We start from the raw sequence: 14,286 nt of genomic DNA on the forward strand, positions 1-14,286 counted from the left end.
AGAGCGAATAATCGATGAATAATGAACACATCATTCATAAACGACCCTATAGCATTGATCTCGTTTAATCATATCTATCCGGCACATACAAGTTACAACCACGGCTCAATGGCTTGGACTAACAGTGTTCTTTGAAGAGTGAGGGAGATATTTTGCTTTGACTTGATATAGAGATAGGACTAGTTGGATTTAATCCCCTTCCCCGATTAATAAACCAAATCTCCCTATTGGAAAATTTTGGAAGGAAAACCATCACCCTTTTCCTCACGGATTGAACTCTCTCCAAAAAAATTTCCATTTCCTATCTTTATTATAACACATATGTTATTAAAAAATAACAACACCACCCCCCCCCCCCACCCCCCGTTTCTTCCCCTTCATGCCTTCCCAAACTATCGAATTAGGGAGCAGACTATTCAAAATTAAAGGGAATTGAGACGGTTCGGTTCCTTCCTCGCCTTTAAGGCTAACTATGATTAAAAACAATATACCCTACATATGTGATCCAATTCTCAGTCCCTTTGCACCTACAGAGCAGGTGTTTATCAACACGGTGAAAACTGAATCATAACATGAATATCTGCTCAAGACTGGGAAAAGAATATTGGATATGAATAGAATGTTAAATCAACTTTCAAAACAAAAATTACCTAAAAGAGATCTCAGACTATCCGTCTAGAAATAATTCAGCTATACATTTTCTTTATCCCTGAACCTTCTACTCGAGTATGCATATACACTGACAATGACCAAACATCAACATGATATTGTGAACAAAGAGCATCAGAGATAAAGAAAGGACAAAAATTGCTATGGATTGATAAATCGGATTGTGTGACTGTAAACATAATACCATCCAGAGCATGACACCAGAAAATGGGACAAAATGTACTATCGTGAAAGAAGCAACAAATTAAGAAAACTTTAACGCTCGTTCAATGGTTAACTAAGCTAATTAAGGTGTTAACTATTCATCACAGTCAACATCAACTAAAAACAAACTGCAGTTTCCGTGTTTCTTAGAGGCGTAGAAATATAAGCAAAAGTTTGTTTAAAGTTTGGAACAAGAAACTCATTTTAATCTTTACTAGATTTCTATTTTTTTATCTTATCTTTCCATTGTGGGGATCTACTTCTCCTAGCAGTCATTATACATTTTTGGTTTCACCATGCTCATAATTGATGAAGCAAAAGTAGGCAAAAAGATCATCAACCATCCCAACTAACAGTACTCTTCAGTCAATATTCCAATGAATACCTCTTTATAATAAAACAAATCCCACTACCATAACTTATAAGTTTATCAAGCATTAAAGATAATAGAAACATGTAAAACGCATGTTACTCATAAAGATCATATAGAATACAAACATGTCGAACGCAATGTGTCGACGTAGCACACCGAGTAATATAGTGGGCCAAATGCAGTTCTGGTGCTTCAATTTATATCCAGCAGCTAAGCAACATTAGAGAGTGGGCCTACAGAAGCTAGTTGCTGAAGGCCCATTCATCAACCATATCAAATGCCGATTTTTCTGACCGCTAGCATTAATACTTATACACTATATTCAAGACAAGAAGCGCAGTAGGAAAGACAACTATAACTGCAAAAGGAAATGTAGCACAACACGAGACATGCATTTCCTTAAAGTTCACTAGATTAACTCAGAAAAATGAGCATTGGACAGACTTTTAAGAGTTTCATCTGGTAAAAAACAAAAGAACAGGCAAGAAAAGTGATGACACATTTGAGGCATAGACTTTATGATTACATCAAACTTGAAAGACGGCCCAATACATAGTGGACCCAGCCACCAATTGGGCTTCTCTTCCAAGCCATTATTTCCCTTCTACAAATGAAATATGTTTATTGACTTTCATCTGAAGTGGCCTTTAAACTTGATTTGGGCCGAAGAAAATAAACCATTTCCTGTTCAAGTATGTAAATAAAAAAAATTCTATCCCCCTAAGGTGGTGCATGTGAAAAAATGAATAATCCATACATTAACTGCAATTAAGAGTATGAGCAAGGCAAACCTTTTATAAACATGAGAATCAATTGATATATGTCCTCTATGGTACACTGCCACACTGGAGCTGCAGTTTTAGCCAAGACCTGTTATCTGTACATATAAGTGAAAGAACAGAATAAGTACAGTCCACCACAAAGAAAATACTGGAATCAGATCTTGTAAATTATCGGCCATTGTAGATGCTAATCACAAGCCTTATTCACCTATTCCTCTCCCGCTGTTGTCAATCAGAGTCTCAGAGACATGCAGAAGTTCTATGCTGGTTAGTATTGAAAGGGAAAGAAGCATGTCTTGCACCATTATAAACAGGCAGATAAAAGTGTCAATAAGAGTCTAAGACCAATATTGCCAGCTAAAGCTCATCATATACAGAACGTGTATCTAAAATCAAACAAAGTTGTATGTTACTTTTTTTTTGTGAAGCTGCATCAACTATCAAGCAACTTCTACCCAGCAATACATTAAGCCATGCTAAATCTGGATTCCAGGACATGCATGGGTCGGATTGTTGACCCATCCCACTCCTCCTAACTGATACCTACACTTGCACAGCGAGAGAAAAATCCATTATACAATGGGGTGACCAAAATCCTACAAACTATAAACACTAAAGAGTGATTAAATATTTTCCCAAGTATAAAATCAAAGAATTATATAGTCCAACATCAAGGACTACAACATTTGTTTGTTCGTATTAGGTCCGAATTAAAATCTTACAGAATCTGCCACTGGATCCTTAAGACTTTTTGGCATTTAGTAGGAAATCAACATCCGGAAATCTTTTTTTGCTTTTCTTTTCTATTTAGTACTTTGACTTGTTTTGGTATTCTAGCAATGAATTATGCTTTCTTATGTCCTTTCATGGGTCTTTAACATAATATCTATGTTGTTTTTAAGTATTACAATGCCTCTATATTTGATTCCTAAGTATTTTGGCACTAAAGGTAGTCTCGCCTACGAGATGCGCGCCTTCGCCTTGCGCCATTTAAAACTAAGATCACATCCGGGACTACCTTAGTGGTATCCAAATATGATTTATTGATTCGAAATGTGGAGTACAACTGTAGATCGTGTACCAGACTAACCAAGACTTTTTGGATTTCTTGAAATAGTAGTTTATTTTAAACACTAGATGCAGTCTTCTATTTCTACAATTCATGATATGAGGGACAATTACCAGGCACAGTGGTTCTAGCTAACTTCCTCTCAATCTAGCAGATAGCAGTTAGAAGTTCCAAATCCAAAGACTTTTTTCAAGCTCCATGACCACATCATCTAAGGCCCATATACATGAATTTTAAGATAGACAAGATTTAGGAGCAATTAAGCAGAAACTCAAAAGACCAAAAAGGATATAGATGCAGAGAACAATTGCAGCTTCAAAATATTGAATCCAATGACTATTGAATGAAGAGCAAACTTACTTCTATATACTCAAGAGTATAACATAGACAATTCACTACGTATCTTTACTGAAAAGATAACAGAGAAACGTGTAGAGGTTACTAAAGGAAAGAAGTCAACCGTCCTAAAAGGGAAATCACAGTCTAGGAGGACAATATTTCTAAGAACTTCATCACATTCATCTACCTTAATCAATAAAAACAGCAGTACAGAGCAAATGATTCGTTTGAATCCAATGGAGTTCTTGGACTTGATCACAGTGAAGTTGAGAATTTCCAGTACTTCAGATATTTCCTTTTGCCACTGCATTCACCAAAATCAATACTCTCTCACATTTGAAGCACTATCATCCCCCCCCCCCTTCAATTATTAACCACGGCCTCATTCCGGCACACCATGCCCTATCATAAGATAAACAAGGACACTAATCACAATATTGCTAGTTTGCTACACTTGTAGTCAAACATCAATGGCATTCTAACACTTAACATAAAATGCCAACAGCATATCCATGATCACTACAAAATACAAATTGAGCCAAGACATAAACCCTTAGGTTATCAGGGCATTGGATTCTCACCAACGTTTGCGTTACTCAAGCCGACAAAACTTTAACATCTTCTAATGATGAGAAGATATATCGGCACAATGATCATACAAACACTATCAGATTGATGTTTATCAGTTGTCACAATGGCAATAGTACCAACATCACAAAATGCTGTTTCAGAGACCAATTCATCACACAACTTAAAATCTAATGCAGAATAAAAGCAACAACAATATTGTTAAATTAAGAAAAACATGTAGCTTTTTAGCAACTTTAGGGTTTCACCATATATCAACAAAATTAAATTACTGATTTCGAGAAACATAATACAATAACAGTCGGATATTCTATTCCTCAAATGTAATGTTAGATTGTGCAAGCAATATAATTCCTCTTTCTTCAAAGCACAAAAAAACCCTAAATTCTCAGTTTACAATGCGAAATAGAAACCAATTTTGCAAAATAATCATCCAACAATGACAAAAAGAAGCTTATCAGAAAAGTCGACCTGCAATGGCCAGAATTTCCGGCGATGAAATCCTTCAAGAATGCTCCATGTCTTTGATTTATCAGCTTCCAAGTTTTTGGGAGAGTAATTATATAAACCTATCAAGTACAGTAGTGAATTACTGACCCAAAAACTTAATTATATAAACTATCAAGTTTTTGGGAGAGTAATTATATAAACTATTAAATACAATAATTATAGGGTGGTTCATATTAGAGCAATATGCAAATTAATAGGTGCACATGTCCGTATGGTGAGGAATGTATGGACGATGAACATCAAGCACTAAGTTATAAATATAAAGATCAACACCAATGAACATATATTATAGAGATGTATATTCATTTGGCTTGTTAGTTATGTACTTGTTTTCATTCGACTGATTATTCATGTACATTTGGCCTCTTCTTTTTTTCGAAGAAAAATTTCATTAATTGAAGGCCAAACAATATCTACAATAGATATTAAAAAAAAATACATCAAATTCGTCTTCGAATAAACTCTAATGAACCAGATCGAGTAATACAACGCATCCCTCTTGTATTTGCTGAATCAAGCAGCTATTGATAATGAAGTCTATCATTCTGACATAGTTTGGAAAAAACATTCTTGATCGAGCTATGTTAAACGAATCCGAGATTACAATATCTTCATGTTGAGTTTCGAAGTTCAACCAATACGAACAATTTCTCATAACTAAAAACAAAAAAACCACAATCACAACTTCTATAGGGAAAAAGGAGATTTCCACAACACTGACTAAAAATCCCATAGCAGGATTTGAAGAAATCTCATAAAGAGATACTAATTTATTCAACAAAACAAGAAAATAAACTAAAAACTGAAAAAAAAAAAGGAGAAAAGGGGCTTATCATGAATGAAATCATCGATGGCAGCCTCCAATTGATGAAGAAAGGGTAGGGGAGGCTAGAGTTTTAGAGAGAAAAAAAAGAGAGATGGACAAAAAACTTACATGTTATTACAAATTTATATGTACATTTGGCTTGTTAGCCATGTATATGCGCACCTTACTCACCATACACACGTGTTGTAACACCCCGTAATTTTCACTATTTATTTTTGGCGCTTTTACATTAAAATGATATTTTTCGTAAAAGTAAAATGATTTATTATTTAAATTATTTTGGAACTTGTTGTGAAAATGGCTCTGTGCGAGAGCAGCTCAGAGGCAATTTATCTTACCACGGATTTCCGAAAGGGAGTCCAAAAAAAATGTATTAAAATGTCTACGACGATGAGCTTTCAGCCATCAGTTAATTATTATAAACACATTTATAAAAAAAAAGTTATCAAAATAGTGGTCAAATATGCTGAACAAAAAATTAAAACTCGAACAACAACTTTTAAACTCTAATACCTAACTTTAAACTCTATTTGCCAGACCGGACCAAAATCTATTGAAAAATTTGAGGCTATTGTGACCTTGGGAAAGTGTGCTGAGCTGTGTTGAATATGAGCCACTCGCACTCTTTGAAATTTGTCTGCGTCCAATTTATGCATTTACCGGCCATTCCCGCCTCCGGCTTACACTCTCTCTCTCAAAACAACTCACCTGAACAATAAAACAGGCAAATTTTAACTTCTCATTATCATCAAAATCACTAAACTAGTACATTTTTTAGACTTCTTACAAAAGTTTGCAACTTTGATTTTTCAGGTTTGTGAGAAATGGCTTCTATTATTGCAAATATTTCTCTTCCTCTTGTCATTAATGGTGCAAAACCCTCTTTGATTCCCACTTCAAACTTCCCAGTTTGTGTGTTCCCAGTCTCAGGTGATATGTCTCCTTCATCCCTTCCTGTAATTTCTAAGATTATATCTGCATATGAGAGATTGTTCATGTGGTTTTTAGTCTCTTTTTTTTTTTTTTTTTTTTTTTTTGGGATATAATGCTGCAGATTTTGTGATAGTACTGAAATTTGTGAGCTTTTGAATGTAAAGATGGCTGTTGTTTGGAATTTTTATACCCAGTTTGTTTGATTGTGAGATAGTGGGTAAATTTTGCTTGTAATGTATAGCTAGCTGTTATTGCCTTATTGGGTAATTTTGATTGTTGGTATCTTTGGCTTAGGGTGCTTTTTTTGTGTGGAAATGTGAGATTTGATGATATATGGAGAGAAGACAAGCTGTGAATTTCGAGTAGCTTTCGTCTTTTTAGGCTAAAATTCGATATAAGTTGGTCTATATATATATGTATATTCATGTTGTGTTTCTGTAGCAATGATGGAGAAAAGGGGAGGGGAAATTAAGAGAGGGAAGGGTAAGGAAGGTGAGGGGAGGAAGAATTGGGCTTCCTTGAATTCTTTCCATATTGGGTGGGCTTTACTAACTTCCTCACTACTATGATGCTTGGACACTTTAGTCTTCGTCTTACCTTGAGTATCCGTGTTGGATCCTGGACACCCCGGCATGGTTATGGATATTGACACTTCATTACGGATCAAAATCAATGTAACTTTTAATTAATTATTTGAGTCCGGCACTTGAACACATATATTTGTGTCAACACAGAGTAACCAAGTTGGAGCAACATGGTTCACTAGTCTCTATTTTGCTATTTTGCAGCTCAACTTTTGTTCTTGTGCCATGTGATTTGACATCTTAGCTTTTGGAAAGTCTCTTGGTGCCATCCCTTTGATGATGAGAGGACTCGATCTGGATGAAGTCTTTGTTCTTCTTCATCCTCAGTAGCTTGATAATTAAGCGTGAATAAGGGTATAAAAAATCTAATGACATTATCTTGTCCAAGTGTTTTCTTCAATGTTCACAACACCTTCTGTGCTCCTCTGCAGCTATTGCAGTTGAAAAGAACCTGTAGCTTTTTTTATGGTCTAAATGTCTAATGCCAATATAAAGAAGCTGGCTTATGTAGCTAGATGCTCAGTTTGGTGATTTTGCTTCATGATTTGGCTCTAGTGGATCTACTTGGTTTCATAGGTCATTCAGCTTAACTCTTGTTATTGGTAAACTGGTTTCGAGCACTATCATACATGGTAGATGCAAGTAGATGATTAGTTTAGTGTAATCGGTTCTCAATCTTAATTTCAATCAACGAGTAATTGGCTTGTGGATGCATGTCTTGTGGTAATTTGAGCTGTAAGTACAATGCCACAGCGGTGACTTATCTATGTCTGGGCTTGCCAGAGTTAGGGAGGATCGAATTAGGTAGCCTGCAACGCAAGTCTGCAACCCATGTACATCCTCTATGGATTCTATGTACAAATTGATGCTGAAGCTCAAAACAGAGTAAAAGAAGGCTTAATATTTTAAATTATATTCTTAAGCTTCCTTTACGAACTGGAGGAAAGATCTCGTGGCTCTCCTATTAGCTTGTTAAATTTCATATGCTAAACCATCTATTATCATCAAGCATTTGGGAGTATTTCCATAACCTGAAGGGATGGTAACTGCATTCCGGAACCGAGTCTTTTACCTTTTGAGAAAATACTGGGAAGAACTATTCCTTAATACCTCTTGCTTGGTAGTAACAATTAAGACGTATCAAATAGAAAGAACTAGAAGTATAAACAAAAAGTTTTCCTTCTACCATTTTGAGCTCCTGCAACTCCAAACATGAAGCTGGGTCAAAAATCCCATGTACCCCATCTTCATCAGAGGGAGAGTAATTGTGTGGTTAGTCCTTTTGCACTTGTTCACCCCTCTCTTTGACTAGTACCATTTCTGCATTCACGAGGAATTTTAAGGCTTACATAGTGCACGAGTCAGCGTCCTTTTTTTTTTTTTGGCAATTCAAAGTTGTTATTGAAAACCAAAAAAAACTTTGGTGATAGAAGTACAACCTATGCAACCAAAACTAATGAACACAGAAGGTCAGTAACAGCACAAGCAAACACAAAAAAAGACTACCAAAGTAGAAGGCAGTCACACAAAGAACCTACTGAATGAGAAGACTTCTTTGCTTCTCAATACAGTTACAAGCAGTATTAAATATGATATCTCTTACAAGAGAGTGAACGGGGAGGTTGCCATTATCAAACAGTTTCCTATTTCGTTGCTTCCATAAAGCATACACAGTTTAAGTGAACAACATCACCATAACTTGATCTTCAGGCTTCTTGCTCCTAGCTTTATCCATCACTGTTCTACTTTCTTCTTCAAAACAGGAAAGAAGGTGATTCAAGGAGCTGAACATGTTTATAGGGGAGGAGGATTACTTTTACTTAGGTGCTTAAAAATTGGCTTGAAATGATGCCTTATACAGGACTATCATGGTTTGATTGATGGAAAAACTACATAAGTTTAGATCATTAGCTATTAGGAGCCTTTGAGATGCATTTGAACTGAAAGGATTGAAGAAATTGTCCCACTTGAGCTGTTTGCCTGTAGTTTAGACTCTTTACCTAAGGATTTTGTTCTCTAACAAAATTGTGTACTTGGTTATGTTGGTACAGCAGAACAAACTTTCTACTACTTCCCTGGTTAGTGATAAAGCTTTAGAACTCTGGACCTCCCCAGCAGACCCCACCAACGCGCGTTCCTTGTTGCATATTTTCCATGTTGTTTATGTGCCAGAGGTCCTTTGTCAAGCTCATATTCTTTTTGTTCTTTTTTTTCCCTTTTTTGATAATAGCTCATGTTCCATATGTCAATATCTATATACTGTTGCTTATTTATTGTGCTTCAACTTTTTGTCATATTTCGTTTTGAAATATAGTAAGCTTTGAGTTTCTTGCTTATTTTGATGGGTGTTTCTTTTCAGAAAGACGAGGTCGTCTAGCGGTTGTTGTGAGAGCAACAGGAGACAGCTCTGATTCTTCGGGATCTCTGAGTGTTGTCGAATCTGTTCAGAATCTTGTGAGCACCTTCTAGCACCATACTTTAGATTTTGTTCTTTCTCCTAGCCACTTCTATATGTTAGTCACTTAGCCCTGTCTACTGGATGCTCACATTGTTCATACCGTCTCTGGAGAGGTCCTATTTCTAGAATGATAGAATTGGAATGTATTCATTGCTCTTCTGTAAGCATACTAACATAATTTACCAACTAGAAGCCATTTCAATTACTTAAGGTAATTTTTATCTAATATATATCATGGCATTAATTTGGACTACTTTGATGCAGTGGGATAACGGTGAAGATCGAATTGCTGTTATTGGTTTGGGCTTGACAGCTGTCATTGCATTCTGGGCATCACTAAATTTGGTTGCGGTAAGCACCATAGATATTTCTTGTGTTATGTGAGATTAAGATTTAGAGTTGCTAGTGAGAAAATTTGGAAACTCTGCTTCGGAGTTGTGTTGAGAAGATTAAAGAGCCTTTTGTAGTCTTATATTTTGCTTGAATTAGGAGGTCTCAAGTTGATAATACCTAGAACAAGGGCACACTGATTATCTACTTTCTGGTTTTTGATGAATTTACGACCATAGATGCTCAACAAACATGGTAGACTAGTGTGAAGTTGAACAAGACTTGCCTAACAAGGGAAGATAATTTGAAAGATATTATACTATAACAAAACCAATTTGGAGTCGGGTTTTTAGGGCCTCATAGAGCTCTTATAAGAAATTAGGCATCTTTTTTTAGTTGATTTTAGGATGAATGTTATCTTCTTCTTTACAAATTGCCTCACTTCCATGTAATACTAAATGTTTATGCTACGTGCAATACTTTACAAAAGTCGACATATTAACTTCTTGGAGTAGAAATTATTACTCCAACTTTTTAGTTGCCCCTTTTTTACTATTAAGCTCTGCAAACCTTGACTACGTCCTTTAATTACATGTATAAAAAAGTATGATCATGTGAAATTTTGGTAGGTTCATTAGAGACCGTGAAATAACAAATGGAACAATGCCAAAGAAAAAGGAAAAACGGAAGGAGTAATTGACTAATGTGAAACTCCTACAAGGACAAAGGACTCTTAGCTCTTGGAGTTCCTATCATTTTTTTTTTTGATCTTCTTTAGGAGGATTTCCTTCTTTGCTTGGTTGAAAACGGTAACTACCTACCTGTATTGTGTTCATTTAGTTTTGGATCATATATCACCTAACACCCCCTTGAGCCAACACTTAAAATACTTGAGAAGACTATCCATGGTGACTATGCGATTTATTGAAATTCTCAAAATTAACGGTTTTGGAACCGCCTTTAGCTTTTATGAGATATAATTGTGTCCTATTGATTATGATATTATGACTACCAAGTACCAACAGCTTAATACAGTTGAACATATCGTTTCTGTTGGTCTTCTTCCTCTATCTTCTCATCATCAATGAATGAAAAGTTCTCTATTTTCTTTTGGCCCTTGAGACCTTTGGAGTTCTTATATCACTTGTTAGTTGGCTGTTTAGAGGTACATTGTCTGCTTAATCTTATTGGGGATGTGAGTTTAATCCATCTTAAATTTTACAATTCAGATTATCTGTCTGCATTCTGCAACATCTGTGTGGTTTCCCTGTTTTGACTTTTGACTCTTATATTTCTGTTTTATCAACAGGCAATCGACAAGCTTCCTGTAATTCCAGGTTTCTTAGAATTCGTTGGGATATTATTCTCTTCGGTATGTATACACTTATATTCTTCCTCCCAAATGTTGTGTAGTAGCAACAAGTATAATGATAGTTTTCCTTATGAGCGCAGCCTCTCTGTTGAGAGGCATGAACTAGAGTATCATATGTCTATACATGAAATTAACAGGGAATGGCCATGTACAACAACAACCTCAGAACACATTTACATTTCAATCTCATTAGTGTAACTTCGATTAACTTACCCAATCATATAAACATGGGCTTTCCTTATGATCACAGCATTTCTGTTGAGAGGCATGAACTAGAGTACTATAATGTCTATACACGAAATTAACAGGGAATGGCCATGTACAAGTACAACAGCAACCTCAGAACGCATTTACATTTCAATCTCATTAGTGTAACTTCGATTAACTTACCCAATCATATAAACATGGGCTGCAATTTGATGATGTACTTCGTCAGTAGTCACACTATATACTGTTTTTCCTCCGGTTTCTTATTACTCTGATCCTGTTAAATTTTCCATATATCCAACCTGACATGTAAACGTTCTTTTCCAGTGGTTTGTTTATCGGTATCTCTTGTTCAAGCCTGACAGGTGAGGAAAATTCCTTTCATAAGCTCTGTCATCCTTCTTGTACATGATGAGATTCTTAACAAGCTCTCCCATTGCTCGATTTTCTGTCAAGCCTGCCTAATGTTGGTTTTTCTTGGGGCTCATATTACAGACAGGAGCTGTTTAGGAACATGAACAAGTCGATATCAAATATCTTAGGCCAGTGAGATATGCTGGTCTTAGCTCTTGCTTTTCCCTGGGACTCGAATACCGGACAAGATTGCACCCTTTGATGTATAGTAATATTAATGATGTAGGGGCAAACACAATGTCTTGGTATAATACTATAGTATTTGTGAGTTGTGGCCTAGCTTAAGGTATGTACTTGCTCTGTAATCTGTATTTGCATCCAACTTTCATGGAGCTGAAAAGTGTAAGTTGAGTAGAAAAAAATAGTTGTTCCTAAACTAAGTTGAGCAATGAAGTTTTAAAATTGATGAACATGACTTTTTATTTTTTTGGCTACTTTGTTGACAATAGTTATGACTTTGGCGTTATGTGACGGGTTACAATTTCTATCCCACACATTATAATAATATACTTCATATATAACATTGAGTTTTTTGCGGATATACCAGGGTAATAAGGCATTTTGTTACGATATACCTCACTAATTTTTTTTTGTCGGGATATACCAACCTAAATTTAAGTTCTGTTAAAATGTACCAAAACACTATTTTCGGTAAGAAAATCAAATTTTCAGCCTTTGACTTGCTTAATTACTCTTTGTATAGTGTGTAACATTCAATTGCTTCTATAGTTTTATTACATTCATTTTCCTCCAACTTTCTCACTGTCACTTTGTGGCTCACTCGCTAGTTCCTACCAAGTCAAAGGTCGAAAATTTGACTTTTTCGCCGAAAATAGTATTTTTGATACCTTTTAACAAAACCTAAATTTAGGTTGGTATATCCAAAAAAAATAATTTAGTGAGGTATATTTTCCGCAAAATGCCCTATTACCTTGATATATCCCCGCAAAAACTCTATAACATTTGTTTATTTTCATCAAATTTTCATGATTCGAAAACTGGTATTATTAAATTATTACTCACTACTATATTTCATAGTAATGCTATCACAAGTTTTTATCATCAAACGGGTAAAAAAAAGATGATTAAGGAAGGGATTAAAATTAATTATCAAGTATCACATAATAACTAACTGGTAAAAATCAAGTTAATTAACAATATAACTCTACTACTGTAGTAAGTCTATAAGAGCTTAACCAGTTTATAGTGACTTGATCTGCAAGGATTCTAGTCTAGTACAAAATCCGAATACAATCATAATTCACCTTAACAATCTTTTGGACCGACTAAACAAACCCTTTAAAAAACTATAAATAACAAGAAGCACCTCAAATATGTTATCTACATTTAATTGATCTCCAAGAAAACAGAAACGAAAACAATGGAAAGTTCAGCATCTTCTCCTTCATCTCCTATCTATACACCATCATCACCTTCGTATTCGCCGCCGCCATCTCCCGAATACTCACCAGAATCACCCTCATACACACCTTCAACTCCAGAGTACTCACCACAGTCCTATAAACATTACTTACATGATTCACCACAACCATACATGTCTACTGAATACTCTCCGCAGTCCCCTTCATATACGCCTTCTTCACCTGTTTATACTCCAGAGTCCCCTGAATACTCGCCACAATCGCCATTCTATACACCGTTGTCCCCTGAGTACTCGCCGCAATCACCATTCTATACACTGTTGTCTCCTAAGTACACACCACAGTCTCCTGAGTACACGCCACAATCACCATACTATACACCGTTGTCTCCTGAGTACACACCACAGTCTCCCGAGTACACGCCAGAGTCTCCTGAGTACACGCCACAATCGCCATACTATACACCATTGTCTCCTGAGTACACACCACAGTCTCCCGAGTACACGCCAGAGTCCCCTGAGTACACGCCACAATCGCCATACTATACACCATTGTCTCCTGAGTACATGCCACAGTCTCCCGGCGAGTACACGCCAGAGTCTCCCGAGTACACGCCAGAGTCTCCTGAGTACACGCCGCAATCGCCATACTATACACCGTCGTCTCCTGAGTACACGCCAGAGTCTCCCGAGTACACGCCGCAATCGCCATACTATACACCGTTGTCTCCTGAGTACTCTACAGGATCTTGGGCATGGTCTTCTAGCTATACACCTGTATGTTGTATCTAATTAAGGACGAGTGATCTTTTCAAGTGAAGGCTAGATTTGTTGAATACTGTACCAACTTAGGAATATTATTGTTAAAGTTAGATGGGGATTCGAGCATGTGATCTATTGTTCATATCGCTTCATGTAATGTGGTTGTTTTGTTTTTCATCCATAAATAAAGTATTAGTCTTTTGAATTGGATTTGGTGAATGCTGATTATCGTACAAATTTCTTGTTAATTGATTAAGTTTTTGTTTATTCATTCATAAATCAATTGTCTGCAGTATAATATCATGTAGTTGGTTACTTTTATGAAATTTGCAATTCTTATAATTATTCCAAGCAATGAATATTTTAGGTTATAATTAAACATGTCAATTGACTTGATTTGTTGTAAATGTGAAACCAAAAAAATATAGTAATGCTTTTCTGTGAGACGTGAGTCCACATTAGGGAAGATTACTGGAGCTTTCTTC

At 35.9% G+C, this 14,286-nt stretch overlaps 2 protein-coding genes across 12 annotated transcripts in view; one reads left to right on the forward strand and one right to left on the reverse strand.

Annotated features, from left to right (window-relative positions):
* LOC104904691 (protein CURVATURE THYLAKOID 1C, chloroplastic) overlaps nucleotides 1–12,070 on the forward strand; it is a 60,961-nt gene extending 48,891 nt beyond the window's left edge. The window contains exons 1-7 of one of the 2 annotated variants that reach the window (XM_010693044.4): nucleotides 5,946–6,084; nucleotides 6,174–6,290; nucleotides 9,237–9,331; nucleotides 9,600–9,686; nucleotides 10,975–11,037; nucleotides 11,572–11,609; nucleotides 11,740–12,070. In XM_010693044.4, the coding sequence (XP_010691346.2) occupies nucleotides 6,185–6,290; nucleotides 9,237–9,331; nucleotides 9,600–9,686; nucleotides 10,975–11,037; nucleotides 11,572–11,609; nucleotides 11,740–11,794 (444 nt within the window). In that variant the 5' untranslated portion in view covers nucleotides 5,946–6,084; nucleotides 6,174–6,184 and the 3' untranslated portion in view covers nucleotides 11,795–12,070. Of the gene's footprint in view, nucleotides 1–5,945; nucleotides 6,085–6,170; nucleotides 6,291–9,236; nucleotides 9,332–9,599; nucleotides 9,687–10,974; nucleotides 11,038–11,571; nucleotides 11,610–11,739 lie in introns of those variants that run through there. The other variant, XM_057391681.1, reaches the window with a different exon arrangement.
* On the reverse strand, nucleotides 374–5,908 carry LOC104904690 (uncharacterized). 10 transcript variants are annotated; one of them, XM_048636845.2, is made up of 5 exons: nucleotides 4,496–5,908; nucleotides 3,624–3,838; nucleotides 2,442–2,571; nucleotides 2,237–2,323; nucleotides 1,620–2,123 (listed from the first exon to the last, which is right to left on the reverse strand). In XM_048636845.2, exons 2-5 carry the CDS (start codon nucleotides 3,744–3,746, stop codon nucleotides 2,074–2,076), a joined length of 390 nt encoding a protein of 129 aa, XP_048492802.1. In that variant the 5' UTR covers nucleotides 3,747–3,838; nucleotides 4,496–5,908; the 3' UTR covers nucleotides 1,620–2,073. The 10 variants fall into 10 exon arrangements, 1 of the variants encoding a protein (XP_048492802.1); XR_007270043.2 differs by lacking the exons at nucleotides 2,237–2,323; nucleotides 2,442–2,571 and adding an exon at nucleotides 374–739 and having other exon boundaries at nucleotides 2,038–2,123; XR_007270045.2 differs by lacking the exon at nucleotides 3,624–3,838 and adding exons at nucleotides 374–527; nucleotides 651–739 and having other exon boundaries at nucleotides 2,038–2,571; nucleotides 4,496–4,694.
* Nucleotides 12,071–14,286: the final 2,216 nt, after the last annotated feature.

Source organism: Beta vulgaris, chromosome 9 (assembly GCF_026745355.1).
Source record: "Beta vulgaris subsp. vulgaris cultivar EL10 chromosome 9, EL10.2, whole genome shotgun sequence".
NCBI lineage: Eukaryota > Viridiplantae > Streptophyta > Magnoliopsida > Caryophyllales > Amaranthaceae > Beta > Beta vulgaris.